The 26,287-nt window shown below is 35.9% G+C and overlaps 1 protein-coding gene and 1 long non-coding RNA gene across 3 annotated transcripts in view; one reads left to right on the top strand and one right to left on the bottom strand.

The window, feature by feature from the left end:
* Positions 1-5,653: 5,653 nt before the first annotated feature.
* LOC135686082 (uncharacterized) lies at positions 5,654-24,651 on the top strand. The gene is made up of 2 exons (XR_016143829.1): positions 5,654-6,139; positions 13,193-24,651. It is a non-coding gene; the product is annotated as an uncharacterized LOC135686082 (long non-coding RNA).
* LOC135686081 (uncharacterized) overlaps positions 8,870-26,287 on the bottom strand; it is a 33,513-nt gene continuing 16,095 nt past the window's right edge. For both annotated transcript variants that reach the window (XM_065202242.2, XM_065202244.2), the window contains exons 14-19: positions 25,931-26,013; positions 25,128-25,261; positions 24,099-24,171; positions 23,427-23,505; positions 11,250-11,350; positions 8,870-10,075 (exon numbers count right to left, since the gene is read on the bottom strand). In XM_065202242.2, the coding sequence (XP_065058314.2) occupies position 10,075; positions 11,250-11,350; positions 23,427-23,505; positions 24,099-24,171; positions 25,128-25,261; positions 25,931-26,013 (471 nt within the window). In that variant the 3' untranslated portion in view covers positions 8,870-10,074. The remainder of the gene's footprint in view (positions 10,076-11,249; positions 11,351-23,426; positions 23,506-24,098; positions 24,172-25,127; positions 25,262-25,930; positions 26,014-26,287) is intronic.

Genomic DNA, 26,287 nt, shown 5'->3' with positions numbered 1-26,287 from the left:
TTGCTCTCTTTGATCAAATTTCAGGTATTGCTTTAATACAAGTAGCTAAAAAATCGGTTTTCTGCATTCTATTGTAGATCCTGTAAGAACTGTGGGCCCCATCGAGGCATGGGCCAAGATCTTTTGCCACTCCTAACCCACCCCCTCCATGCCTCTGATTACAGCATGTGCTAGTTCCAGGTTTACTGTGCTTTTGGTGTTTATTTCCAAGACAATATTAATTGAACTGTCCAAAATTCTTGACCAACAGGCTTTATTCAGACTGTCACTGAAACTATTTCTCCGAAGTATCATACAAGCATGGGGCTATGAACTAAACTGCATTCTGTAGAACTTTATGCATATTGTATTCTATACATGTAACTGTGCACAACCTATGTTGGCTCTTGGAAATTTGCTTGTAGGATAGGAATGAAGACTATTAGCATATTATCAGTATTACCAATGATTCAGAATATGGTAAAAGCAGACCAACTATATACTGTGGCCAAATAAACAGCATGGGAAGAAACAAGAATGGAAGTTTTCTGAAAAATGTGTAAACCAAGAAAAGACCAGGGGACTTGACCCCTTAGGGACCCATTAATGTCTGCCACCTCCAAGCTTTTTGTAGACTACTTTCCAAATGTGAGAGAGCTCCTGGTAATTGTGACTGATAATCTGTTTCAACTGTTGCCATGTCAACAGCCAAATACTCCTCTTCTTTAGTTCCAGTTTTTCAATCCTCTATCAACCTTTCTTATGCATGTGTGCATTAAGCTAGCAAATGGAATCACTCTGCAGAGTACACAATCACTCTAATTTCAATTCAAAGTTTTTTCCTAGGTTTTTTTATGAAGAACAATGGTGCCAAACGAGCAGCTATACATATCTCCAAGGAACATATTACACCATGAAAAGTTGGCATGCATTGGCAAAAATTATTTTGTTTTTAAATAAAATTTCTGAAAAATCCCCCCAAAAATACCTTATATATGCCTCTCCCAAAACCTTTAGTTTAATTTGTTTGACAGATATATTTGCTGAGATTGGTTCATCATTAAAGCTTTGGAAAGACCTCTCCAGGGACCATGGAGCAAATTACAGATTGAGGGGGCTTAGATGTTTTTTGGAGTCCTAAACATGCTAAAAAACTAAAAGCAGTGTGATTTTTTGTATGGTTTATGACTCTGTGCACCTATCCTCTGTACATACCAAAAAATGAAAACAAACATCTGGAATCAAGGGGGTTGGGTGGATAGCTGTTTAGATAAGAAAGACAGAGTTGTCATTAACGATAGAAAAGGAAACGAAAAAACCACTCAGTGTTAAATGTGTGGGACGGTGTAACCGCTTCCAAATTGTCCAGCCTATACGGACCCCGGGCTTTCTTCGTCTCTTGTCCCGCAGGAGCACGGCCTGATATTTGTATTTCTTAGCCCAGTTGTTTATGCATTTAGATATAAGCAGGGCATTTCTTACCTTCAACTTCATTTTGATGGCAAAAGCTTCATCACTAATTCAAAAGATTTATCCAAATGCCACTCATTTCATTCTTTTGTCCTTATCTCCAGAGCGGACACTGCTACATTTATAAAAGTTCCCGCCTATTATCAGATCGAGGCAAATTAATAAAGGCGAAATCGAAAATCAAAATCGAAAATACGTGTTTACCGCATTCCATTCATAAACATGCACGCCGGAGCAGCCCCCCTCCCCCTACTTTTTCGGTGATGTATGATATCAAAGGTTGTGGCATCAAAATTTAATGGTGGCAAAACACAATAATAGTTGACCAATCTGTATACAGCACCGAACACCCCCACACCAATATTTGCTCCGGCATCCCTATAATTATAAATCCCTAACTCTTGCCAAAAAATGCGTTTCAGCGCCGTAACATTCCAAGTTCAAAAGTCGATTGGAGACTTGACTATCTTTCTAAATTGCAGCTAAGTTATTTTTATGTTTTCACCGCCAACTACTCAGGGTCCGCGCCACCGATTCTAAAGTGGGGGGGGCAAAACGGAGGGTTACCAATTTAATACCTAAAGGGGGATTTGACACCTTAGATTAGCAATAAAAGTAGGAAGCTATGCCCCCGCCCCAACTCCCCCCCCCCCCATGTGGCGCGGGCCCTGCTTCTGAGAAATGAATTTACTAGCTCTGTGACTGGAAAAAGAACATCTGATGAACAAGCAGAATTATACAAGGAAGAAGGAAAAATGTTCATGTTTTGCTCAAGTATTCAAACAATTTTTAAGTATTGTATGCATTCAAATATCTAATCATCCAGCCATCCCCCGAGCCCTCGTCCTATGTTTTATATTTTGATGAGTATGAGTAGAAAAATGACTTTACATAATTCCCTTAATTAGAAATTTCCTTAAGCACTAAAGTCGAAGAAATTTTTGTGGGCTTCACATATTATATATCTAGCATATTGCACAATTTTCGAAAGCATTTGTACGGACGTGTAAAGTAATAAGATAAGAAATGAAGATGTGCAAGAAATACATTTTCAAACAGTGAACCATGATATTATGATAAGAGTTGTGTTTGCGTTTCCAAGGAAAAACACAGAGGTGTTTGGATACCTACCCTTAACTCTCGACGTCAACAGAGCTCGACTCGCTGAATACGAAAAGTTGTTTAGCACCTTAGATATCTTTATTGTACCAATTATAGTTCATTTAATGCTGATCACAGCATAACATCTTTTCGTGATTTTGTTGTTCTGCAGTATTTTCAAGAGATGTAGATTTTGCAATATTTTTAGTGATTTCTGCTTTTCAATTGCTTTGTGCCGAAAGTTTTAATTCTTGAGACATGAAAAAAGTCAAAAGTCTGAGAATAAAGGAAAGGCAAAAAAGAGATTGAAATGTAGTTTAAAAGGATAACCGCAATGCGCCGAGAATTAATAACACACGTAAATTAGTTATGGCTAATATTTCGCCCCGGTATACGGGGCTGCATCAGGCAAAAGTAAGTAGGCTGATAATTTTCTCATAATAAGGATTTACGATTCCTAAAAATGTTATTTGGATCCTAGAGCTCTAAACGATGCAAGATATTTACTAACTGCTTTATGAATATAAAGATCAGGATATTGTGTTAATACCTTAAGATGGTTTGTAGCTATTAATAAAGTAACAGGGATTAATTTATTTTGTTTAACCAGAAGCTTTCTAGCAATGAAACCCGTATCAAAAACAAAATTGATGATACCAAATTGCATGTTCATCAGACAACAAATATTTACTTTCACATGAGATGTCTGTGTAAATACTTATTTACAGCAGATCTTCTGAAATTCAGTAAGACGATTGATGCTATCAGTCTTCTCTTCTGAAAAACCCCGTCGCTTATTTTTAGGCTACTAAATGCCTAGATCTTAGAATACTTGGTTCTTTTTTTAATTTACAAGGGCTGCAAACATTCCAGACTTCTACTCTATGACAAACATCTCTCTAAAAGCGTTAACATTTCATTTTCAGAATAGCGAGAGGGCGAGCAAAAAAAATTGTAGAGCAACAGATACGATTCATACACTTTCAGGAGTCATAGGTGAACTCCATTTCCAATTTTTCTTTGTTTCAAAGGAAAAAACACTTAATTTCTCTATGTGTGATACAGGTAAGATACAAAGCATTTGGAATTATGTCAAAATGCATGGTAAAATTTTGTTGTCAAGAAATAATTTTAGAGCCAAAAAGCTAGCTTGAAAGGCAAAAAAAGCTACATTGGGTGGCTGTATAGCACCTTCGAATACACAACAAAGTATTACCATCGGGTAACTTTATAAATATCTTATATTATCAAATATTATCAACTGGAATCCTTTTGAATACCGAATACCTTTTACACGAATACACGGTAGGTTGTACAAGATCCTGGTGTGCTGTCAATCTCTCTTGGCGTACCAATTAACGACGGCTACAATAGGCATATGTACCAAGCGTTTGTCTTCTTTCTTTACAAACTAGATAGGTAAAAACAAAATGAAACTTCTATGAAACCAGCAAAGCAGCCAGACTTTAACAACGTGGCTAGCTGTGCTCAGTTATAAAGTTCCATTATTCTTGGTCAGAAATGTATAAGCATTCTCTTCGAATATGTCATTTTCAAAAGGGGAGCTCTCCCTTTGACTAGGCTCCTGTATAAAACAAATATTTTAAGAAATTTCTTACCGTAAATTCTCTTTTAAGCTTTCCGGGGCTTATTGTTTATCAGCACTTTAAAGGGGGCTTATAAGGAGGGAGGCTAATTTGAGAGAGGGGGCTTCATGAAAATTTTGGAATAAAAACTATTTTCAGTGGTAGATTTACTTTTTATTATTTGCGAAATAAAAAACATCAAACCAGGCTTCTACATCAATAATATTGTCATGGTAATTGTCATCAATGATTTATTCTGAAATATCTTCTTAGGCAATGTCGTCTTCTGAAATCGAGCATTCAAAAGGGTCGTGGTAAAAAGCTCTCACATGGCCCGTGCTTAAGTACACATTAAATCTTTGTCTTCAGATCCGTTGAGACTGGAAGAAACATCCTTTGAATTTTGTTTTGATGAGAAGTATTGAGCGACCAACTGAGAAAACGAAAATCTCCATTTGTTGTCATGCTTACTTACTTTCGCATCAGTGAATTGCTTTGGGCGGGGCTAAATTGATAGGGGGCTTACTAAATTTTTGCTTCTGAAAAGGGGACTAATAAAATAGGGGGCTTAATTGAGAGGGGGGCTTAAATAAGAATTTATGGTAAATTACATTTGCTCATAATCTTAAAAGGTTTTGAGAAGTTATAATTAGAAGATTTGATAACAACCTTTCTTAAAGGGTTCAATGATAAACACAGTTAGTTCAAAAACTATCGTTACTGGATGAATGTGGTTTTCGTTGCCTTCTTCTCCATATTCACATTCCAAGGCTTTAATTCCTGCGGGTGACGTCATGACTCGTATTCATTGCTATTGTTTTGAGAAGAAACACACACTCGAATATGCAAAAGTGGAGTTGGGTTATGGACAAAGATTAGAAAACCACCGAATTATAAAAGGAAAAAGAGTTTACAATTAAGGAGCTAGAAAATTGTGAGGGAATTCTTGGTATTCATGGCTCTATTCACTGATAGGTAAAAATGCTGAATTCTTTATTATAAAACGTTATTATTATAAACAACATTTTTTCTTAGTTACTTTTCAAGCATCTCTCTGTTTGTTGAAATGTTATGATATGAGTTTGTACAACATCGATTAGAACTGTTATGAATGTAGAAAAATTTACAAATGGGAAAAACTTCGTGATCTTTTATCTGTAAAAGTTGAAAGAAGAAACTTGCAAATTTTACAGTTCGTTGTTTACGAACAAATTTCCAATTCAACACAGACAAAAACTTAGGATGCCTTGAATTCGAAATTTAAGGCGATGAAGTATTCAAAATATTATAATTCTTTGACCGAAACAGGGGCGTAGCTAGCGGGAATGAAGGGGATGTGACCCCTCCCCCCCCCAAATCTTCATGAGTTTGTCGGTATATTTTTAGTTGGTGCAAAAATTCCCTGGTTTCGGTAAAATCATCTATCGGTAGATGAAATAGCACCTAAAATTTCTTTTTGTCCGTGTTTTCTTTGGTAAATTTTGCTACTCCAGACCCTCAACCCCCTTGTCTGGAGGGTCGTGCTTTGCCTCTGGACTGAGGTAGCAGTTAAGTCAATACTCTGGATGTCATTTACGAGCTGCCAAAATCACGCACTTATAGCAATCTTTTTAAGCCCCGAAATCAGACTCTTTGCTAATTAAACAGTCAATTATTTGCAAAGAATATCAACACACAAGATGAATAGATAACGAGAGCTTACATGCATGTATGGCCGCTTAGATCCGCCATACTGACTTAACAACAAACATCTTGGCTAACAATTTACTAGGCGGGAATCTCTGTTCTTAACATTTGAAAAGCAAATGTTTTTCCTGCAAAAACTTTGAGATTAACTGACAGAGACACGGCAAACGAATACCGATATTTACAGGTATACATTTGAGACTATTCTCGACTTTTCGTCTATTCAAAGCCTGTTTATAGCAAGCAGAAAGAATACGAAAGAATGCCTGTTTAATTATATGCACCTTGGGCGAGTAAACAAGGCAAATAGAGACAAGGTTTGTACCAACTTTAATTCTTGTGTATAAATTTTCTATTAGCAATGTAAATCTTTGAAAAACCCCCTACCTTGGGTCAAAACTGCCTTAAGTGACCCCCTCCTATGCGTTGTCTCTTTCTCCCTTCCTTTTTGCGTGATGGGTATATTCCATTGAAGTGTTCTTCGTATGGTACATCAAAAGAATAAACAAGTACTATAACAAGAAAAGAAAACAGTTTCTTTAAACAAATGCACCAGAAACTTCTCACTAAAAATATTGGCTAAGCTGCAATGTTTTGAAGAGCTCAGTTTGGAATAACCGTTACCTTAATACGTCCCAGTTATGTTTAGATGCATTCGAAATAATAGGTATGCCACACAAAATGCATTAATTTGGTATGGAACTATTTGCAGTAGGTTTTCATAATCATTGCGTTGCAATACAATTGGAGAGGGACCTGTCCGATAACCAAACTTCGAATAATTTTCCGTTTCTCAATTTACTAGTCTTCTTTGGCAAGAACTGATTAATTGCAAAAATTATATGAAGGCAAGGTTATTAGATAGCTGCTACAAAGACTGGGATGCTAAAAATCATCTAGCGATAAAAAGTATTGATATCGCATGACTTTCCTTTATTTACCAATTCCCATTTTATAGAGCAAATAGTTCAGTCACAGCGAAAATTAAGGAGGAAAGACAGGCCTCTAAGGCCCAACAAAGAAAGATTTTTTAACTAATTATAAAAGAAATTAATTGTACTTACGTAGTAGTCAAGAAAACAACCCTGTATCTTTTTACTTTAGGGGCTCTTACTCAATCCGAATCTTTAATTCTCAGAGTAACATCAACTATTCAACCTTTGCTCTAGTCTAGCGCTAATTACATGGCTTACCGTATTAGAGAGCTCTGGAGCAACAGCAGATCATCTAATTAGACATTGCAGTCTGAGGTGGAAAAATCCTACAGTCTCACAAACCTGGTTTGAAAGAAGGTTTTAGCCAAAAATGAGAAAGGTCTATGACAAAGGCAAAATTTTACAATATTTCTCGAATACTTTCAATTGTCGAAAATATATCACCGATAATACTTACGTGTTACGATAGAACCGTTAACATGTCAAAATGCATGATACAAAATCTGGCTAAGAAAAGACGATTTCATATTGGAAAGAAAATATATGAGAAAATATTGATATATCAGGAAAATCTTCTTGAAAAACTTGGTAGGAAAAAGAATAATATCACAGGAATACCCATAATTACATTATTTCGTTTGGTACAAAACACCGCTCAGCTGTATTTCAGAAATATCAAACACCAACCAAACAAATTGTGTTAAAATGTGTTAAAATTGTGTACCAAACAAATTGTGTTAAAATGAGCAAGGTTCAGACACAAAATTGCAGGTTTGGAGAAAATTCAACAACTTTGAGCAACTCTGAATGCAAATATCTTTTGCTTTGTTGTCTTTCACTATGAAATAATACCAAAGGGAAAATGGGCGTGGCAGAGTATTAAAGCTTCATTGAGATAAAACTGCCCGAATGGAGCCTGAAATGCGATAAATGTCGCCTGATTAGGGGGGCTGCAGCCTTCTAAGTCACCTTATCTCATACGCGTATGCAAGAGAACGAAAGTGTCTTACATACCTGCCTTCTCTAGGCAAATGCCAAATTTCAAACATCTATGACGCCCCGTTGCTTTTGCGTATAGAATAATGATTTGCTTTCCATTAGAGTTATTACTGTCATTTGTAATCTGATTCAACCGACACACGAAAAATTCTACAACCTACAACAATAATAATTTACAACAACTTTTAAGATACTTAGACTGGTGTAATGAACAAGGCGGAGTTTTGAGAAATCTAAAACTAGATCTCTTATTGATGACGCAAAACGAGGAAACTTTGGGAGGAGGAAAGCCATGTCGGCCAAAGCAGTCAGCATCCATGAACATACTGATTGGCGCAAAGGACGTAATATTTTCGAAAACTGATTCTACGAAACCACCAATTATTTTGTTTGCTCAAGAATGAATCCCTGGCTCAGGCCAAATCTAAACGAATCCACCAGGATCCGGTGATATCCAACTCCCATACGAAAGATCAAACCGATGTCTATTAAATTGCCATCGAAATTTCCCAAAGCTTACCATAAAATCGTCAAGGCTCTCGCTGAGCCCATGGGGTCGTTTATGGACAATAATTATCGGTTTTAGAGTACGTATTGTTCCTGAAATGCCAGGCAATTCAAGAAAGGATTTGTAAACCAGGTTGTAATCTACCTTCACAGGTAGAAATATCCAAACAGTCATATAAGAAGAATTCGGCTGTTTTTGTCACTCTCAAATAGTTAGATGATGTATAATCTTTCGGAGGTGACTCTCAATTTTGGGCCTAAAAGATCTAAGGATTTAGTAAAGTACTTCGTTGAGAGAGTGGTTGGGAGAGGATCTGTTTAACTATACAGGTGTTCTGACTAACCACGTATAATATGGGTCAACAGAGAACGGACTCTCTTAATACTTAACAAAAGAAACACGTTTTAACTTTGCAACCAGGGTTAAACTGATGTTACACAGGTAACACATGCTAACTATAATGGATGTGATGATATTGAGAGATAAATAACGTTAAACTTATTTCTATCTTCATTTTCAGAAACAGCATAATTACCTTTCTGTTCGATGGTCTAGGAATCTATGAAAGCTGAAATCAGAGCGAAGTTCTCTAGATGAATCTCGAATTAAGAGGATACAGTTTCTAATTGAAAACGAAATTATCATTAAAACTTCTTTACCATAAACACTTGGATTCATTGCTTATCTACGTTATTCATTTTGTTCATATAAATTACAAATTGAACGAAAAAATAAAATGAACTTAATGACTGACACAATTCAATTTGACTTATGATTGAAATACACTTAAATTTTCCTTATCCTTTCGGTCTTGATTCTTCTACCAAACCTAAAGCATGCAAATTCCTACAAATGATAAATTGACAATTGCTGTGCCAATTAGAACCAAAATAAATGGCCGAAAAACAGTAAGACTTGAATAGGAAGACGTAAAGCTTTCATGTTGTTAATTTTTTTTCTTGGAAGAATATTTTCTCTGCCAGCATTTTTCAGGCTTACAATGACAAAAAATCAAACATGACACAGAACCGTAAAAGTATGTATGGAAATATTCTAAAAGTTGCAGCAAGTTTCATACTTTTCGGGGTTTTAATATTGTAATAAAGGGCAACAAAGTTAAAGAAAGCATGTAGATTTACCCAGTGATTGGTATCATGGATGTAACGCTTCAATTTGGCAATTTAGTCGCCAATAGTCGCAAAATTAAAACATACTTAAGCAGTTATATTTGACCGACAAAATGCTTATTCTCAATTGCAAAGTTTAATACTCTCAGCATCCCTAACAGTTCTTAACAACTGTAGTTCTAAAAAGTATCTGTCTTTCATTTTCGTAAAACATACAATATACATTAGAAAGATCTGATTTTGATTTCGAGTTACTCACAATGTTTGAGCATCAAGAGACTTAAACTAGTTCGTAGTGGAGTTCTTTTCGCAGAATACGGCTACGCCAGACATTCTACGACATACAACACAAGCTAGTTAAAGCACGTGAAGTGTGATAAATATTATTGTAAAGACACAAAGACACAAAGCGGAAAGCATAACTTTAAGTAGACGCGAAAAGCTGTCATAAGTTAATACTGTAAGGATACTGAACTGCTTATAAGATGCTTCATGGATTATTCTACTTACATTTTAAATAAAAGCGTTCACTATACTCTAAAAATACCAATTCGATATCTTTTTTGCAGCTACCGGCCAACCACTTATTACTATGCATCTGTCTCACTGAAATATATTCTGACTGTTTGGTTTTGAAGATGTAGGTCTTTCGTGGCAAAATTTTGCGCTGGTTTGAGGCCATATCTGCAAAGAAAATGTAACAACAAAATAACAAAATAACGCTTGTTTAATGCAATAAGCTTTTATTAGGATTCCTCGATAAAAAAAGGGCCAGAGGAAGAAAGGGGTCCCATTGGGGTCTCAACAGAAAGTAGCTTATCAATAGCCGCAATTGAAAGGTGTATTTAACTTATTTCTTGTAATATAAAAGCTATCTAAAAACAAGCATTAAATGTCTCAAAATGGCCAAGAAGTCTTTTAGGCGAAAATGATTCCAAAACGAGCAAACAGGGCAGATGTAGACTTCTCCTTTGGTATCGGAAAGCTGATTGCCAAGCGCTTGAAACAGCCCAGCTCTGTAAGGTTATTTTAGATGTGATAAAGTCTGTGTTTTTGTGAATAACAGTTCGAGTGGTGCCTGGTAACTAACACTATCAATTATTCCTAAGTGCATAGATTATTGAACAGAAACTAATTCATTGTTTCTATAAGATTAACCAACGACCAATCTCAAACACTAGCAACAAATATGGCTTACGAAGAAATTCAGATTTCAATGAGGACAAAATTTTGAGATCAGAGAGTGGTTTATCGAGAATTAAAGACCAAAGGTTTTTAAAACCCGGCCATTGCAAATACAACCATGCAACAATGAATTTTTGTACGAAAACTCTATCGTCAGTATTGAATTATGAGGCATAACAGGAGATTTTTGAGACTTGAGGTGAAAATTCGAACTTGAATGGTAATATATATAAGAAATATTCTGAACGGCTAAAAGTTTGAAATTTCCAATTTATGGACTAGGCACGGAAATATACTTGTTGAAAGATTTCTGACCAGGCATCAATGCAATAGCTCTTAAAAACTGAGAAGTGCTGATGAATTTAAAAAGAGAGATCTTAAGGAATAATAAATGAAAAAGTATATAAATAATTGAAAATGAATTTTAAATATGTAACATTTTAATCGAAAGTGAAATTAGAGTAAAAGCTGTATTTTGTTTCTAGCTTTCAAAATGCAGATGAATATGATGATTTCACAGAAACTTTCATGAATTAAAAGAGCAGCCAGCAATTTATTCAATAAGGAATAAATTCTAAATAATTGTTAATGGTGAATAGAAAACAAGCTGTTCCAGGTTCAAAAGATAAAATATTTCTGCTCCTAACGAAAAAATCAAATGAATTTCACCTACCAGATCGATCGCTTGGCAAACTCTTCACAAAATTTAAGTTGTTGTATTGCATCTCCATATAGTTCAAACTTTTCAAGCCCCATTAAAGCAATGAACGCACTCTAGAAAGAAAAATTCTATCGATGATTTTTTATTACCACAATATCAACATCAACGTCTCAACAAGAGTGAAAATACGAATTAAATAATCTATTATTTCAATTTCTGTTTTTTCTCTCTCAATTTTGTCATTTACAAGTTAAGGTCAGCTGTAGAAATTTATTCTTGCATACAGCAAGCTTTTTCGTCGAACAGTTTTCAGAACGGGAAATCTTGGATGCTCACTCAAGCTCACATGCTCACAAAGATTCATATAAAAGATCAAAATAAAATTGGCAAGGAAATTACATTTTTGATGAACATAGAAAGAATCTAAAGAATGCGTTTGTCAAAAATTCCACTCACTACGTGGGAGATATCAAGAGCGTGTGTTCTGTAGTTCTAAAACGCTAGACCCTGGTTGAATGTGATACAGGAATGGATTGAACTTGGAGTGCAATATCAGTATAGGTTAACTTGAGGTAGCATACTGAAACCACAGGGATCGTGTGATCAAAGGGATGTAACCATAAACAAACTAGGCCTTGGCTAATCATAATGGATAAAGTTTATTATAATCAAAGCTTTGTGATCAAAGCTTGATTAACAATGCTTTCCATAGACCAAACACTCAACCACTTCTCGTTCAACCTGTGGGACTGCCATGGGTCTATACCAATGGCTGACAAAAATCTTAACAGCCGAAGTTACGATGGTTAGCGCAGTGTAAAGATGATTTTCATTCCCAACTTGACATCGAATTATTAAAACGAAAATAATCACGATAACTGGAATTTCACCTCATCGAAGATTGGTGGTCGACAAACCATTTGAAATCAAACCACAAATACCGTAAATCCTCGAATTGCCCCCCCCCTCGAAAAAGCCCCACTCGCAAATAAGCCCCCAACCTAGAACCACAAATTGTCAGCCACCCCCCCCTCGAATGAGCCCCCACTGATATTGTCAATCCTCGAATTGGCCCCCTCGATTTGTTGATTTTTGCCATCTGAGTTGCCTTTGGCGTTTTATAGAATTACCACAAATTTTAGAATTATTCATACTTTTGGTAATAATTAATAAAATGTTCACAAAGAAATTCTTATATTAAAATATAGAGGTCTTTTATTAATGTCTTCTAAATGTCTACTAAATTTTTACAAGCTCCCCCCTCGTATAAGCCCTCCTACTTTCGAATAACCCTCCATCCAAAAAAATTAGAAATAAATGAGCTACAAGGGGAATAACTCGAGGACTGAGGGTTAGAATCTACAAGAATTTTCTTTGGCCAAATTTAAAGAAAACATTGAGAATTAACCCTTGATATTTGATGAAGAATAAGTACAATGAGTACAAGCCTATCCTTACATTAGCATTATAGCACTGGCATTGAAGAGAAGTGGACAAAATTTTTAATAATAAGAAATAATTATTCAAAATCCTTACAAACTCTAGGTTTGAGCAACTAAAAGGCAGTTTATTGTGAATAGGAGATCACTATCAACATTAAACTCAATATAAACCTCAATCTGCAAAATTTAAAAGGAAATTTAACACTAATTACAATCTTATTAGTGTCACATCAATAACGGTCGTTATAAAAATGACATTTTTGTTGCTTTTCCGTTGGCCTGAAGCGATACTTTGCTACAAATCTGGAATGACTTTATGCAGGAGAAAAATGAGGGCAGCAAATAGAAGCTGATATGCCAAGTGTATCTGCTTACAACAACCTCGTTGAAGAACCAAGATTAAGTTGCAGATATCTTCAATAGTGGTTCTCAAAGTACTTGATTTTATCTTAAACCTTGAAGTAGCAAACACGATTATTATGTATTACATGATATATTAAATTTTATTTTTAGCCACAAAACCCAGCAAGCACACCTCGAAAGGACCGACTGGTACAAGGGGAGACAGTTCCAATCAGACTGGTGACAGTGGAACAAACAAGGCTTAAACCAACTAATGAAAGTCGGTTTGATCCAAAACGAAATTTCGAAAACTGAATTTGATTTTGAGGTCGCAAGGCTGCAAAGATTGCACCCTTAAAGGTTCCGACACCTTAAATTAAATCGGAGCACAGAGCCAGGTCAGGAAGGGTAAGACGAGGAATTAGTGGTTGCAGGGATAACTTAAGTTAATAGTAAACAGAAGAAGACAAGTAAAATCAAAGAAGACCATGAAAGATTTTATTGTTACAAATCGCCATGTAACATTCTGAAAGAGTTTTTAACTTCACATCTGCTCTGCTATAAATTTATTGGAAGCAGTATCCTTAACGGCAAAGCAGGAATTCAATCGAACACATGTGGCACAGTAGATGACAATGAAGATGTTATCTTTGGGCAGGGATATAATAATCCTGAAAATCCTGCCACATCGACCAAAAAAAGTTCAACTTGATAATTTTCACTACTAAAAAATTCAGATATTGTTCTAGAAACACTGCCTGCATTTTATACAAAGAACTGGCACAGTCTTTAGATCAGCTACGGACGTATGTCGGAGTTAGAGCATCTCCTAAAACCCCCTTGGTCTTAGTGGCTCTGAAAGGTCCCAAAAAGATCTGATAAGGCTAAAGGTCTAAAAGCTAGAACTAAAGATGTCTATTTTCAAAGTAATTCTAGTTTGTTTTTAACACGTTTTATTATTATTTGCCCTTTGAGGCAAATAAAAACTGGCTGAAAAACTTTCAGTGACTTTTACTTTTTTTAATAAGAACCAGATAATTTTTGCCGAGCCTTGATGTTCTTAACTTTTTGATAATTTTAGGCTCAAATGTTCTTAAAAATGTTCTCACTTTAAGAGTGATTTTTTGCAAATATTTGAGAAGTTACATTCTGTACATAGTTTCTAAGACGTTTTACTAGGTAAAGTTTAAAAATAAAGCAATGACTGCTTATAAATTGCAAAGTTTTGTTCTGTGGACATGATATAAATTTCAAAATGCGAATTGTATTCTTCTCCCATCTATAAATCTCTCATCTGAAGCTGAGTGTGTTTCAGCCTTGTTCTTATTTTTTGGACAAATCGAGCCTCGGTGTTCTTATAAAGCGTGTTAAAAAAAGAGCGTAGACCGATGTTTCAAATAAACAGAATCTAACAACTTTTAAATCAGTTATAAACAAACAATCTTCGACACATGTGACCTGTGCAGATCTTATGCACTTTATCCTGGGATTCTTTCCTTATTAAATATGCTTTCTATTGTGGTTTTAGATTCGTGAGACCCTTGGAACGGACTGGATAGTTCAACATTTCATTGTTTCGATAATTAATCGTATACTTAATGAATTAGGTGAAATTATTAATTACTTAATTTCCCAAATTGCAGTTTAAAAGGATAGACGTCTTTCTTTTATAATACAGTAGCGAACAAGTCAGACTTTTCCTTTCCGCGCGATGTGTGATAATTCACTCAGAAAGATTTAGCGAAATTATCATTTAGTGAAATGCTGAAATATTTAGTGTCATCTAGTCTTAAATTCTTGACATAAGCGCGCTTTCGATATGTTCCTAATTCTTTACATAGTAACAACTAAATAGAGATCTATGGTTTTTGGGCATTTCTTCCTGGCTTGACTATCAACCCATCCTACTTAACAAAGTCATGAAAGTGATCTAAATTAAACTGGAGGATGTAGAGGATTCAGTGCAATCCTGGCTACAATGTGAACATACAAACTAATACAGGCTGCGAGGTTAAAATTCTTCGTCTGATAGTCTCTTTGGCCACAATTAATGAAAGCTCGCATTTCGCATCAAAGGCAGGCCGCTGAATGAATTTGCTCAACCTTTGGTAGGAATGTTTGCCTTAGGATGACGAATGTAATAAAATCGACATACAAGCGAAGGAAAATCAAACGCTACTGTACGATTTGCTCGCGGAATCACGTGATTGTGTTAACTGTTGCAGATGTGTGTTTCGTTGAGCAGACATTAAAGGAACCGCCGGTGAATTATTCCTTTGTCGGCAAATTAGGATGAAACGCGAGCTGGTGCCTCGTTCAATAAAGCCTTTAACATGTAAAATCACTGATACAATATTTGTATAGGTTTTCATAATGCATATAAACACGCTTTACAAATGAATAATGAAGCTGTATAAATACTGTTTAAGTTTGGATCGCAAAATTTTCACCCATAACAAACTCAATTTCCACGAAGTAAGGCACGAAAATTAGCCTGAAGTAAATATATATGATTTAATATTCTTTAGAAACACAAAGCAATTATCACCAAAGGGCTTATTGCTATTCGCAAACTTTGTGGAAGTCGTGAAACAGAACCATGCTAATTAATCTAATGTTCTCCCTGGCATGGCAACGGAGGCTGCGAAGGCGCACTTAGAGACAAGTGGGGAACTGGTAACGAAAGCTTATTTGGAACACGTCCACTACCGAATTACGTCAACCTTCAGAGAATTATGCTGTGCATTGAAGCACCTTCTCTACCACGGCTACTCCGAAGCAGTTCTCAGTTAGGCTTCCAACGGTCCGTCCCGTTCATCCCTTCACCCTCACATCTCAAATGCATCGTTTCATATTTTACTTTCTTCAAAATAATTTTGCCTTCGTTGCCTTTGCCCTAGATTACAAGGATCACGGCCTGCAGTAATCGATGTTTTTAATAATTTATTCACAAACCTTTGCAGTGTAAAATTTTTACAAAAATCCAAACATCTAAATACAAAATCCACACACTCGAAAAATAAAAAGGAAGGATGCCAATTAAAAAATCCAATTCATTTGCAGGTGGCTCAAAACTGGGGTTAACGATATTTCATTACTCGGTAAGTCAAAATCGGTAAGTTCAAAGTATTGAATTTAACAAGGCAGAAACTGCATCACCAAGTGAGCTAAATAATAAAAGCGAAGGACAATAGCTTCTCCATCCTTTACCAGATGGGACTCAGCCGAGCTCGAAAATACCAGCTACATATTTCATGTTGGGAAATTAAATATTTAATCGTGCAGCCATTAACATGGAAGACGAAATAATTTTCATTTGGAAGAAATGAGGCAAATCTCATGTTTGAATGGAGTTAATTACATACCAGATGATTGCACGGCGTGGAAGGAGATTGAATGAATGAAGAAAAATGAATGAAATTACAAGAGAATACATACTTAAAAATCTCAAACATTAATGATAAAAATACATTCTTTCAACATTTCATAAAAAGCTTAGCAAAAGATTTCTGCTCTACCGTCGATTCTTGTGAAAAATGTCATGAAAAAAAACTAGAAAATTGATGGAGGCGTGCTTTGTACAAGATTTTTCTTTATTGCATCAAATAATGGACAGACCGACAGTTCCCAGACCCAAACAAAAGCTCAGATCGAAGTCATGATTTCCAATCTACAAAACTTGAACTGAAAGTACCTGATGTCCTGCAAAATACTTGCTGTTCTTCTTCGGCCATCTCCGATTAGCACACAACAAACAAGTGCCAGTGCTTTGTCGAAAAGCTTATCTGTATTAATTGTTGTAAACAGAAAATTTAAAATAATCTTTTCCAAGTTGGCTTAAAGGGAGCCCAGTCACGGATAATCTTCTAAAGTTATATTGATATTTGCTATGTTTACATTCAGTTTAATTTAACGAATTAACAGGAATATTGGTAAAGCAATGCTAATCCAAGCGCAAGTACTTCAAGGTCAGGGCTACCCGTGCGCCCTTCATTACAAGAACTAAAATGGATTAAAATCCGATTTTCATTCGGCAGTTGTTAAACAGATAGGAGATTGTGACCTATCTGGAGTAAACAGCAAAGGCCTTTGGAACGAGCCTTAAGGGCGCCGTAAACACTCCGAAGGAGCCTTTCTCAAAGTTGTAGCAATTTGCAAGCTGTCTTATCGCCAAACTGCTGTGGCAACCAACAACAACAGCCACAGCTATTTGTTTCTGAAGTTTTCAAGCGGCTTGAAGTTGCACGAAATGTTGCTGGTCATTTCGAAAGCAGGGCTTGTGAGAAAATGTCTGTTTACATTGATATTGAGACTATATGAGCTATCAAAATGCTATCTCAAACTCAACCCTTTTATTACCTAAGGCCCAACGTAAATCAATCGATAGTGCTGAATATATAAAAACCTGATGCACTTGAAGAGTTAATGCATCTATTTGTTTTTTTAAGTCTATTTTGCTTTCATAAACACACGATACTTGAGCAGAATAGTTAACGACAAAATCATCAGTTAATCAAATAAGGATGAGGTCCTAAATATGAGATCCTGTATAATTTTGATGCCCTGTCGATCCGTGTCCAAACATGAGAGATCTCTAGAGCAGTGCCAACTTGAAGTCCAACATACGCATCCTAGTTCGGAATTATTTGCTCTTGAATATAGCGAGACTTATTAAATCTGGGTTTATTTTACCAAGAATTTAATTAAAATCTCCGAAGTTCGTCAAAACAGATCAAAGACGACCGAAGGCATCCTTAGTGCAAATATGGCTACTTGACTAAACATTGTATAATAGAAAAGACTTTCATTCATCTATCGGTGTGCTCTTGGTAACCTGACCCTGCTGCTCGCATTATCAATTGTGTATCAAAGGTCAGACGGAGTTCACCTATGGCCAATAGGCACTCGCGAAATTTGAACAAAATGGCGCATTCAGTTGTATACATGATACGCGTATGATGGGTCTGTTTTACGTTCGGAGCCTTTCAGGGGATAAGGTTCAGTTTCATATGTGTGTCTTATTTACCCAGAATCGATTCAAGTGCCTTTCACTTCTAACCGCGCATTACTCACTGGATCTTACCAAAATAGCTCATGATTTCGTACGCGGATGAAAAGCCTGCGCCAGAATTGAACGTCTATCCTAAACCCAAAGACAATGAAGAAAGAGCTTCGCGTAGTGCGAGGCCTGGTGGCAAATCAGGCAAAGCACCTACGTCATAATATATCAAATAGGTAGCTAGCTATTTCAACCTTTTTGAGATGATTTTTCTTCGTTTCAAAATAAATTACGTACAATTGCCTTTCTTTGGTAAGAAATTATTAATCTTAAGGGGCCGGGAGAGAATACTATGAAAAATATATTTTCTATGTACACAAATCAAAACGAAATAGAAGATAGCTATAATTTCGTGTCCTAAACATGTTCCAAATGGGAAATTTAATTGTAATTGAAGCTTTGTATATACAACTTAAATACTTGCTTATCGCTGTAAGAAAGGTTTAAATAGAGCGGCATTAGTTGCAAATTTCAGGGAGTCGAAGATATCTATAAACATTGGAAGCATCTTAAATGTCGGGGGGAGGCACTATAAGCACCATACTGGGCTGCAAATATGTACTTCCCCTTGTATGTGAAAAGTGTCCCTTGTTTTGTCCCCCTGTACCCTTGGTTGCTGCATCTATATTGCACCTGGGTTATAAGTTTAATAGAGATAAGAAGTAATGACATCATAAAAATAGTTTTAGAATCCTCCATTTTGTCTAAGTAGCCTGAAAACCCATATGGGGTAAGCCAAATGAATTCATTGAATTTCTCTATCAAACAAATGTAAAAAAAACCAGGCCTGTGGAGGGGCGAAGTAGAACTCATGGTAATTGTTCTTTGTTCTAAATTATATGAGCTGAACTAAAACTAAATCGATCCTTAGTAGCCTCCGGGTCTTTCAACGTCTATATCTCAACGTGTTTGGAATACATCTAACAAAATTTTCACTTTTCAGATATTCTATAATTTTCTATAAAGTTGACATGGTATGGTCAACCTTGTTAAAAATTCTAAAAATGTGAATACTTTTAGATACTTTTAGAGGAGTTTGTTACGCTAGAATCATCAGCATACAATGATACGTGTGAATGAAGAAAAGTCACGGTAGCAGGCTGCTCGACGGGCTTCAAAGAGTTCTTGCGGCAAAAAGTCGATAAAAATGTAGCAAATAAGAAACACCACAATGCGCCAAGAATAAACAACAATAAATACACGTGGAGCCGGTGTATTTATTGTTGTTTATTCTCGGAGCATTGTGGTGTTTCTTATTTGCTACATTGATACTTCCAATCTTTTTGAACCAGGTGCTATATCATTCGTATGGACAAAAAAGAAGTGGGCCTAAGCAAGAGTTTTGAAGCACTCAGAGTTTATCAGAGAGCTATTGTTGTTACTTAGGTAACATATATGGCACTTATTTTCAAGTTTACGAAGTTACTTTTGCATAAGACACTCAAATCTGATTTACTAAAAAGGAAGAGCTCTTTACGGCAATGGTTGTAAAATGGATTACAAAACTCTAAAGAAAACAAGAAGAACGAAATTCATACCATTTCTCAATATCTAAATCGATCGAAGTCAGACACGATCAAAGTCAGACACGATCAAAGTCAGACATCTGTCATGGTATCACGTCAAAGATATAACAAAGTGTCTCTGTGATAACAGAAGTCAAATTTTGAGAAAAATCATTCGCTCTCGTCAGAACCATCCTTCCTATTCTTTTGATTTAGAGGAAGCGATCAGAAAGAAGAATTTTAGAAAAAAGCAATACTTGATGCGAAGAAAAAAAAGATATCAAGCAAATTGTCCCCTTCCCTTCCAAATTATGCACTCCTAAGTAATCATCTATTAAACTAAAAAGTAAGCACAGTCTTTCAGGTTTTTCAATCCTCTTAAATGTTGCTTCTTGTAGTAAAACAATGCTTCACTGTATTCTTTCACTCAAGTGAAGCGGCAATGATCTTCATTGCTTCTCTGATAGAATAGATATCAAGCTTTGATCTCAAAAAAATCTTCTTATAAGCATGAACTAGAAATGAATCGGCCGAGTTCTAAAAAAATCTTCGTTAAAAAAATTCATTTCTTTTATCAAAAGCAAAAATAAAGCCAACTGAAATTCGATTTTTAGTTGTCTGAAGAAGTGTGAAGATTTTGGTTAAGAAATATTGGTGAACAGGTGCAATTTGTGCCGGGGGTAGCAGTGGCGAGTTTGTGAAGGATAACCGATGAGGTAGTCAATGTATCACTCCCTAAATAAAGCCTATGTGAGAAATTTTACGCTGGTAACAAGGATCTGTTTCATATATAAATATATATATATGGTGTTGTGTGTTTCAGACTGATGTTGAGAAATGGAAAAAGCTTTGACATAGCGCCAGCAGAAAAGGTCATTTGGTTGCCTTACGATTAACAGGACCGTAACGATGTTTCTTCGACCGACTCCTGCGACGATAATTTGGCTCGGAAATAATGACCACTGATCTCACTAAATAGAGAATCTTCCTGAAAGCTAATCAGATAAGAAGCAACCAAACAGAATACACTTGAAATGGCTCCATTACGGAAATTGCTACTTCAAAGCAGTTGGCAAAAACCAAAGACCATTTCGGGACTAAATGGCTTAACTTATGAATCACAAATAACCAGCACACTTACATAGCAAAACCAAAGATAGTCTCGACCTTGTGTAAGACTGTTGGGCGTTCTTAATCAATGGGAGATTTATGGACAAGTCAACAAACACACATGGTTTCAAAAAGAGACGGGGACACACGCAAGATTCGATTTAGATAGGCATACTATTGTGGAGTGGGGGCCAACTTCAGGTGTCCAGATCTGAGTTAAAATACACTTTTCTTAAAAATGTATTAATTTTCTTAAAAATCAAATAGGGTTGTGATTTCAAGTGTATATATACATTAGCACTTCACCAGTCAAGGATTAATGGTTTCTCAAAAATATTGAGTTACATCGACTTGGTGAGAAAATAATGAGTAGAAGGTATGATACTGTGCACAAGTTTTTCAGTTAGTTTCGGCTCTTTCCGCAGGTTTGCATTTAATAACCTACAGACTAATTGCGGACAATTTCTATTCAAATGATATTATTTCCTCTTTTAAAGTTAAAGCTCGCATTTTTATCAGTGGCGTAGCTTGCGGTGTAAGCGTAGAAATTTGTAGAAAAACTCTAAAATTCTTGCAACACTTTTAACGGTAATAAATACGTTGTAGTGTTAAAGTCAATACATAAAATTTTCCGCAATAAACGGCTTCTCTTTCTGGTCATGAGCAGCATGCAGTGAACTCCAGCGCAAACATGCCAATTGGCTTTTTATCCAAATGGAAAAATTCGAAAAATGGTGAAATTCGAAAAATCTGAAAAACTGAAGCCCTTCCACGTCACTCTTTTTGCCTATCTGCAATAAGAGAAACATGCGATGCTCCAGTGCAGCTTCAGCGCGGCTCAATAGAAGCTTTTGAAAGAAGTGAGAATTTCATGGACTGGAGCTTGCGGTCATTCTGAAATTACGATTTAATTCATTCGACATAACCGTATATTATATGTTACCGCATGCCTCAGTTCTGCGCTCACGCTACGCCACTGATTTCTGTTGAATTTACCTCAAAATTCAAGCATGCCAATTTTCTTACTTTATTTCTTTGATACTTCAAAGTAATGTGTGTTCATTCTTTTAATCGGCCCCTTTGCAACCAATTAAGGACGGCGTGTCAGCTATCTTAATTAATGTTTATGTGATATTTTCAAAAATTAATAACCCAAATTATCTATCTCTTCTTTTTAACACTAATCAAAGAATGTTAGCATTGTAACATGGTGTATTGTAACCTCGGGCATATTACAAAACAGCCATTGCACACAGTCACCCTACAAGCCTCTGCTTTAAGCCTCTGCTTTAAGCGACGACGAGTGAACCACGGGCCAATGTTTGGCGGATTCATAATGAAACCAGCTATGTAGCCATAGAAGAAAGAGAAAGAACTGGAATATCAAGAACATTCACTGACACAAGACCACTGCAAACACAAAACTGATTAATGTAAAGCTAGGAATGTCAACGAGAGAGGGACCTCTAGTAAACAGTTAGCTCAAATTTCCACTGCCTCCTTTTCGTCTACATTGGACGCCTACAATTTAAAAGTTTCCGATTGGGAAATCCATTCACCTCCACAAAAGATCATGCTCCTGCAAAGAGGCACGAATAAGAACAACAAGATACGTCCGAGAACCGGGCACAGAAAACCGGCCTATCGATCCTCCAACCTGGCTGGCCACTTTTGATTTAGAACTGTTTTCAGTATAGATGAATCTGTAACTGGTTGCTATATATCCTTTCAAAACAGAAAACAGACAAAGGTGCTAGGAATACAGAAGATTTGTTGGCTGGTGAGCTTGTTTGAGAAAGGTATGGTTAACGGATTGAACAAGAAATAACAGGGGAGGGCAATAGACCCATTAAAAAAAGATTGTACATAGCAGGGCAAACATCGGAATAAGAAGGTGGAAAAAGATATCATAGAAAAAATGATAGTATCAGAACAGAGAAAGTTGCAAAAAATGAGGATTTAAAGAGTCACGCACAAACCATTTACGTTTTGCTCTGATATTACAGACTCGTTTTAACACGAGTGCTGTATTGCTGAACATTGGCGAAAACCTAGCATGATCTGGTGCTACAAACATAAAAGTACAGTGTCTGGAATTTTATATTTAAATCATGTGAAGCAGTCAGGATACTTCCCTTCTAATTGAGTTTCTAACCAAGGAAATCCAGCCTTCAAATTTTTACCTTTGACAGAAAAGAAAATCAAACCAACCCCCCTCTCTGAGATATTTCTTATGTACCGCTCATACCAAAGAATCTAAGGTATAGAGGAAGCCAGCCCAAGGACCTCAATAGATTGGCAAGGGGATTTGAGGGACAATCTATGTAATCAAGATTTAGGTAAAAACGTTTAAAATCGTCTAGGAAAGAAATAAACCTGAAAATTATCAATATGAGACTAAAATAAAGCAATAAAATTCCCGCTTGAGGTAACACTGCACACTTTTGTATTCAGAAGAAAACTTTCAGTTTATCAAAACAAATCACGGAAACCACGGCCAGCAGAAATTTGGACTGGAATTTTCAAACCGTTAATTAAATAACAATGAACGATAATTCTGAAAAATGAAGCATTATTGTCCCGGCCTTGCTTGTAAAGTTTCTCAACTGATTTAAGGCTCTGATAGAGCCTGAAAAATTACTGTCACTACAGAAATAAATGGATTTCGTATCAAGAAAGCTTGAATGTACTGTTATCAATTTGGACAGGATAGCGATAGAAATGCACTCACCTCTAAATCGTCTTCCTCTTTCTCCAGAATTTGAAACGCTTTACGCAACAATTCCTCGCCAACACCGCGAATGCACTCTCTATGAAAGTGCAAAACATAGATTACCTTTCACGGCACGACCAAAACCCAAAATATGACCCCTAAATTCCATGTTTTGTTAAAAGTGACGTTGCTACTTAAATATTGAGATATTTGACAGACCTAAGAGCTTTGAAAATTGATTTATCTGCGATAAATGACAGCTGCTAGTATAGATTTGCTCCGCTTCAAATGTCAAGATCACCAAAAACATCAAATACATATACATAGGAACCGAAGATGAGATGTTAAAACAGATAGAGTGGAGGACATAAAGAATGATCTTGCTGTGAACGTACGTATATTTTTGCACATGGCTGTTTTTTTGAATTGTTTACGTTTATACCCGAGACAATAATCTACATATTCGCTCATGGGAGTTTAAATCTATATGATCGAAGAAAATTATAAGCTAAAAGCATAGATGTCACAAATTGCAAGTAAAGAGTAAGAAAATGCTTACAGAAATATGTTTCAAATTAGTTAAAGCCGGAATGTTGCAAAACGGCAAAAAGAGAAGGAAGAAACTTAATTATGCTTTGACCAAATGCATTAGGATTCTTCACAAAAAAATAGAAAACCTTCAAGGTTTACCTTCTAAGGCGTTCGATTCTATCGTTTAGTCTTCCAGAGACAGTATGTGATAACGATGGATGTTCATTTTCGGCTGCAAATGATAAAGAAAAAGTTTTACAATAACTCAAAATCGAACGCAGAATACCTACTTGCAAATGAAAGGTATTAATATTCATCTAGAGTAAATAATCAAAATTACTTTTTATCATTCTGTCATAAAGTGTTTGATGCCGTATAGCTGTACACCGATTGCCTGACGATCGTAGGGTGAAACTCGGAGTAACAACCTTGAACCGTAATGTTCTTTACACCAAACCGTAATTAAAGTATATATACTTACAGTCAGTTAGTTGTTTATTCAATAAATTTCATTCAAAATTTATTGCCTTCCCTAATAAATCAAAGAGTAACAAATCAATATTAAACGACTCTTTGGTACTGAAAAACTTAAAAGTAGCAAAAAAATCGTAAACAAACTTTTATGAATATAGAAGGAATACAAGCAGGATAAGCGGTCCGCCGGATTCCGTGAATCTTCGAACGAGTAATTACAGAAACTATTACAGTAATTTCTCAATTCATTTCAAAATTCAATTTCACATGTTGGATTTTCATAGTCGTTTTGTTTTGTTCATGCCTATTACCTATTATGAATGTTACAATAAAAAACTTAACCCATAAGAATAATGACCAAAAGGTAAGGGAAAGAATTACACTGAGGTGTGGATTGAATTTCTGCATGGAAAACTCCAGATCAATTAACGCTTTGTACCAGAATCGCGACAGACAGCACAGAAAATTGTTTTTTTCTAGAACATAATGCTTTTAACTTATGGGCGAACGATCAAAGGTCAACGTAAAGTTCCATAACGGATAAGAGCAAACCTTTATGTGCAAACAAGAGCGATTCTGTAACGATTTTCCGAGAATTCAGAATTTCTCCCTGTGCTATAGAAAAAGGCTAATACCTCTGAAATACAGTCTTTGCTTTCAAACAGCGAAAAAAGATTCTTAAACTCTTTAAAGATAGACAATAGATTGTTTTACCTTCGAATGAAGAAGATTCAGACACTCCTTCTGGAGATGATGTTGACGATCGACCGGACAGTGGTCTGACATCCATGTTCAATGTCGCTTGCATGGTTCCAATCAGCTCTGTGATATCTCCACCACTCTGCTCGCTGTTTGAGAAAACATGAAAGGCAAGATTTGAATACTATGAGCCGCAAAACATCCTTACCAATGTTTTCACTGCTTCAGAGTATGGTAAATCAGAAAAACACATTTAATAAGCCTCAACCTGATTACTTCCTGAAATTTATTTAGTCTTCTAAGAGCTTTGAATCTGGATTCATAAGGTTCTACTTTTATAACTTTTTATCACTTACAGCTGAGTCAATGTTGAAAAAAATCCGGGAAATCTTCTTGTAAAATTTGCTCTAGATTTTTTACATCTCATCAATAGTCTCTCACAGAAGTGGATATGAGTTCATGCCTTGAGCTCAAAATGTCTTGAACTAAACAATGCCATAAACAACAGCATAATTTTTAGGCTTATAACTTAATATTATAGATCGTTATTTTTATTGCCGGTTGAGAGTATACTTTGTGGCCAGTACAAGCACTATATAGATGACTTTTTAGAAGGCACATGTCACATTATGAACAATATCTCATATATGGAACGATAAATAAAAGGAAAAGATAAAGAAAAGGTATTGAAGATATTGGAAGGAAAATATAGAGGGTCCATACCAACTTAAAATAGCTATAGAACTTATCGTAATCTATATGTCGTCAACATCATTTTATTGGTACAAAGAAAAATTTAAAAAATTCTTTATTGGAACCTGACAATGCTCGCACTATCCCTGGAAACTTTTCTTCTCTGATCAACGTCAGCTTCGTTTCCGCTGTCATCACCATCAGAAGACTAAAATTGAAACACTTTTTAAATGAATAAGCAGACTTGCTAGCCAATTTTTGCCTTACATGAAAATTGCCTTACTTGATCTTACCTCACATGAAAATTTCAAAACACATGCTTGAAAAGAGCCGGCACAATCAATTCAAGGTTTCTGGCTATGATTACTGTAGATTTCAATGCTATTAGTAAAACTGCAACTGTTAACAGCTACATTTATATCATTTGTAGTCATTCATAGAGCTGCCATAATCAGATTTCTCGCCTATAACTTACTTTCTGA

This window comes from Rhopilema esculentum, chromosome 6 (assembly GCF_057945365.1).
Source record: "Rhopilema esculentum isolate cy_ngs chromosome 6, ASM5794536v1, whole genome shotgun sequence".
In the NCBI taxonomy this organism is placed as follows: Eukaryota; Metazoa; Cnidaria; class Scyphozoa; order Rhizostomeae; family Rhizostomatidae; genus Rhopilema; species Rhopilema esculentum.
The sequence above is the reverse complement of the archived record's forward strand: the minus strand, read 5'-3'. Positions and strand labels throughout refer to the sequence as shown.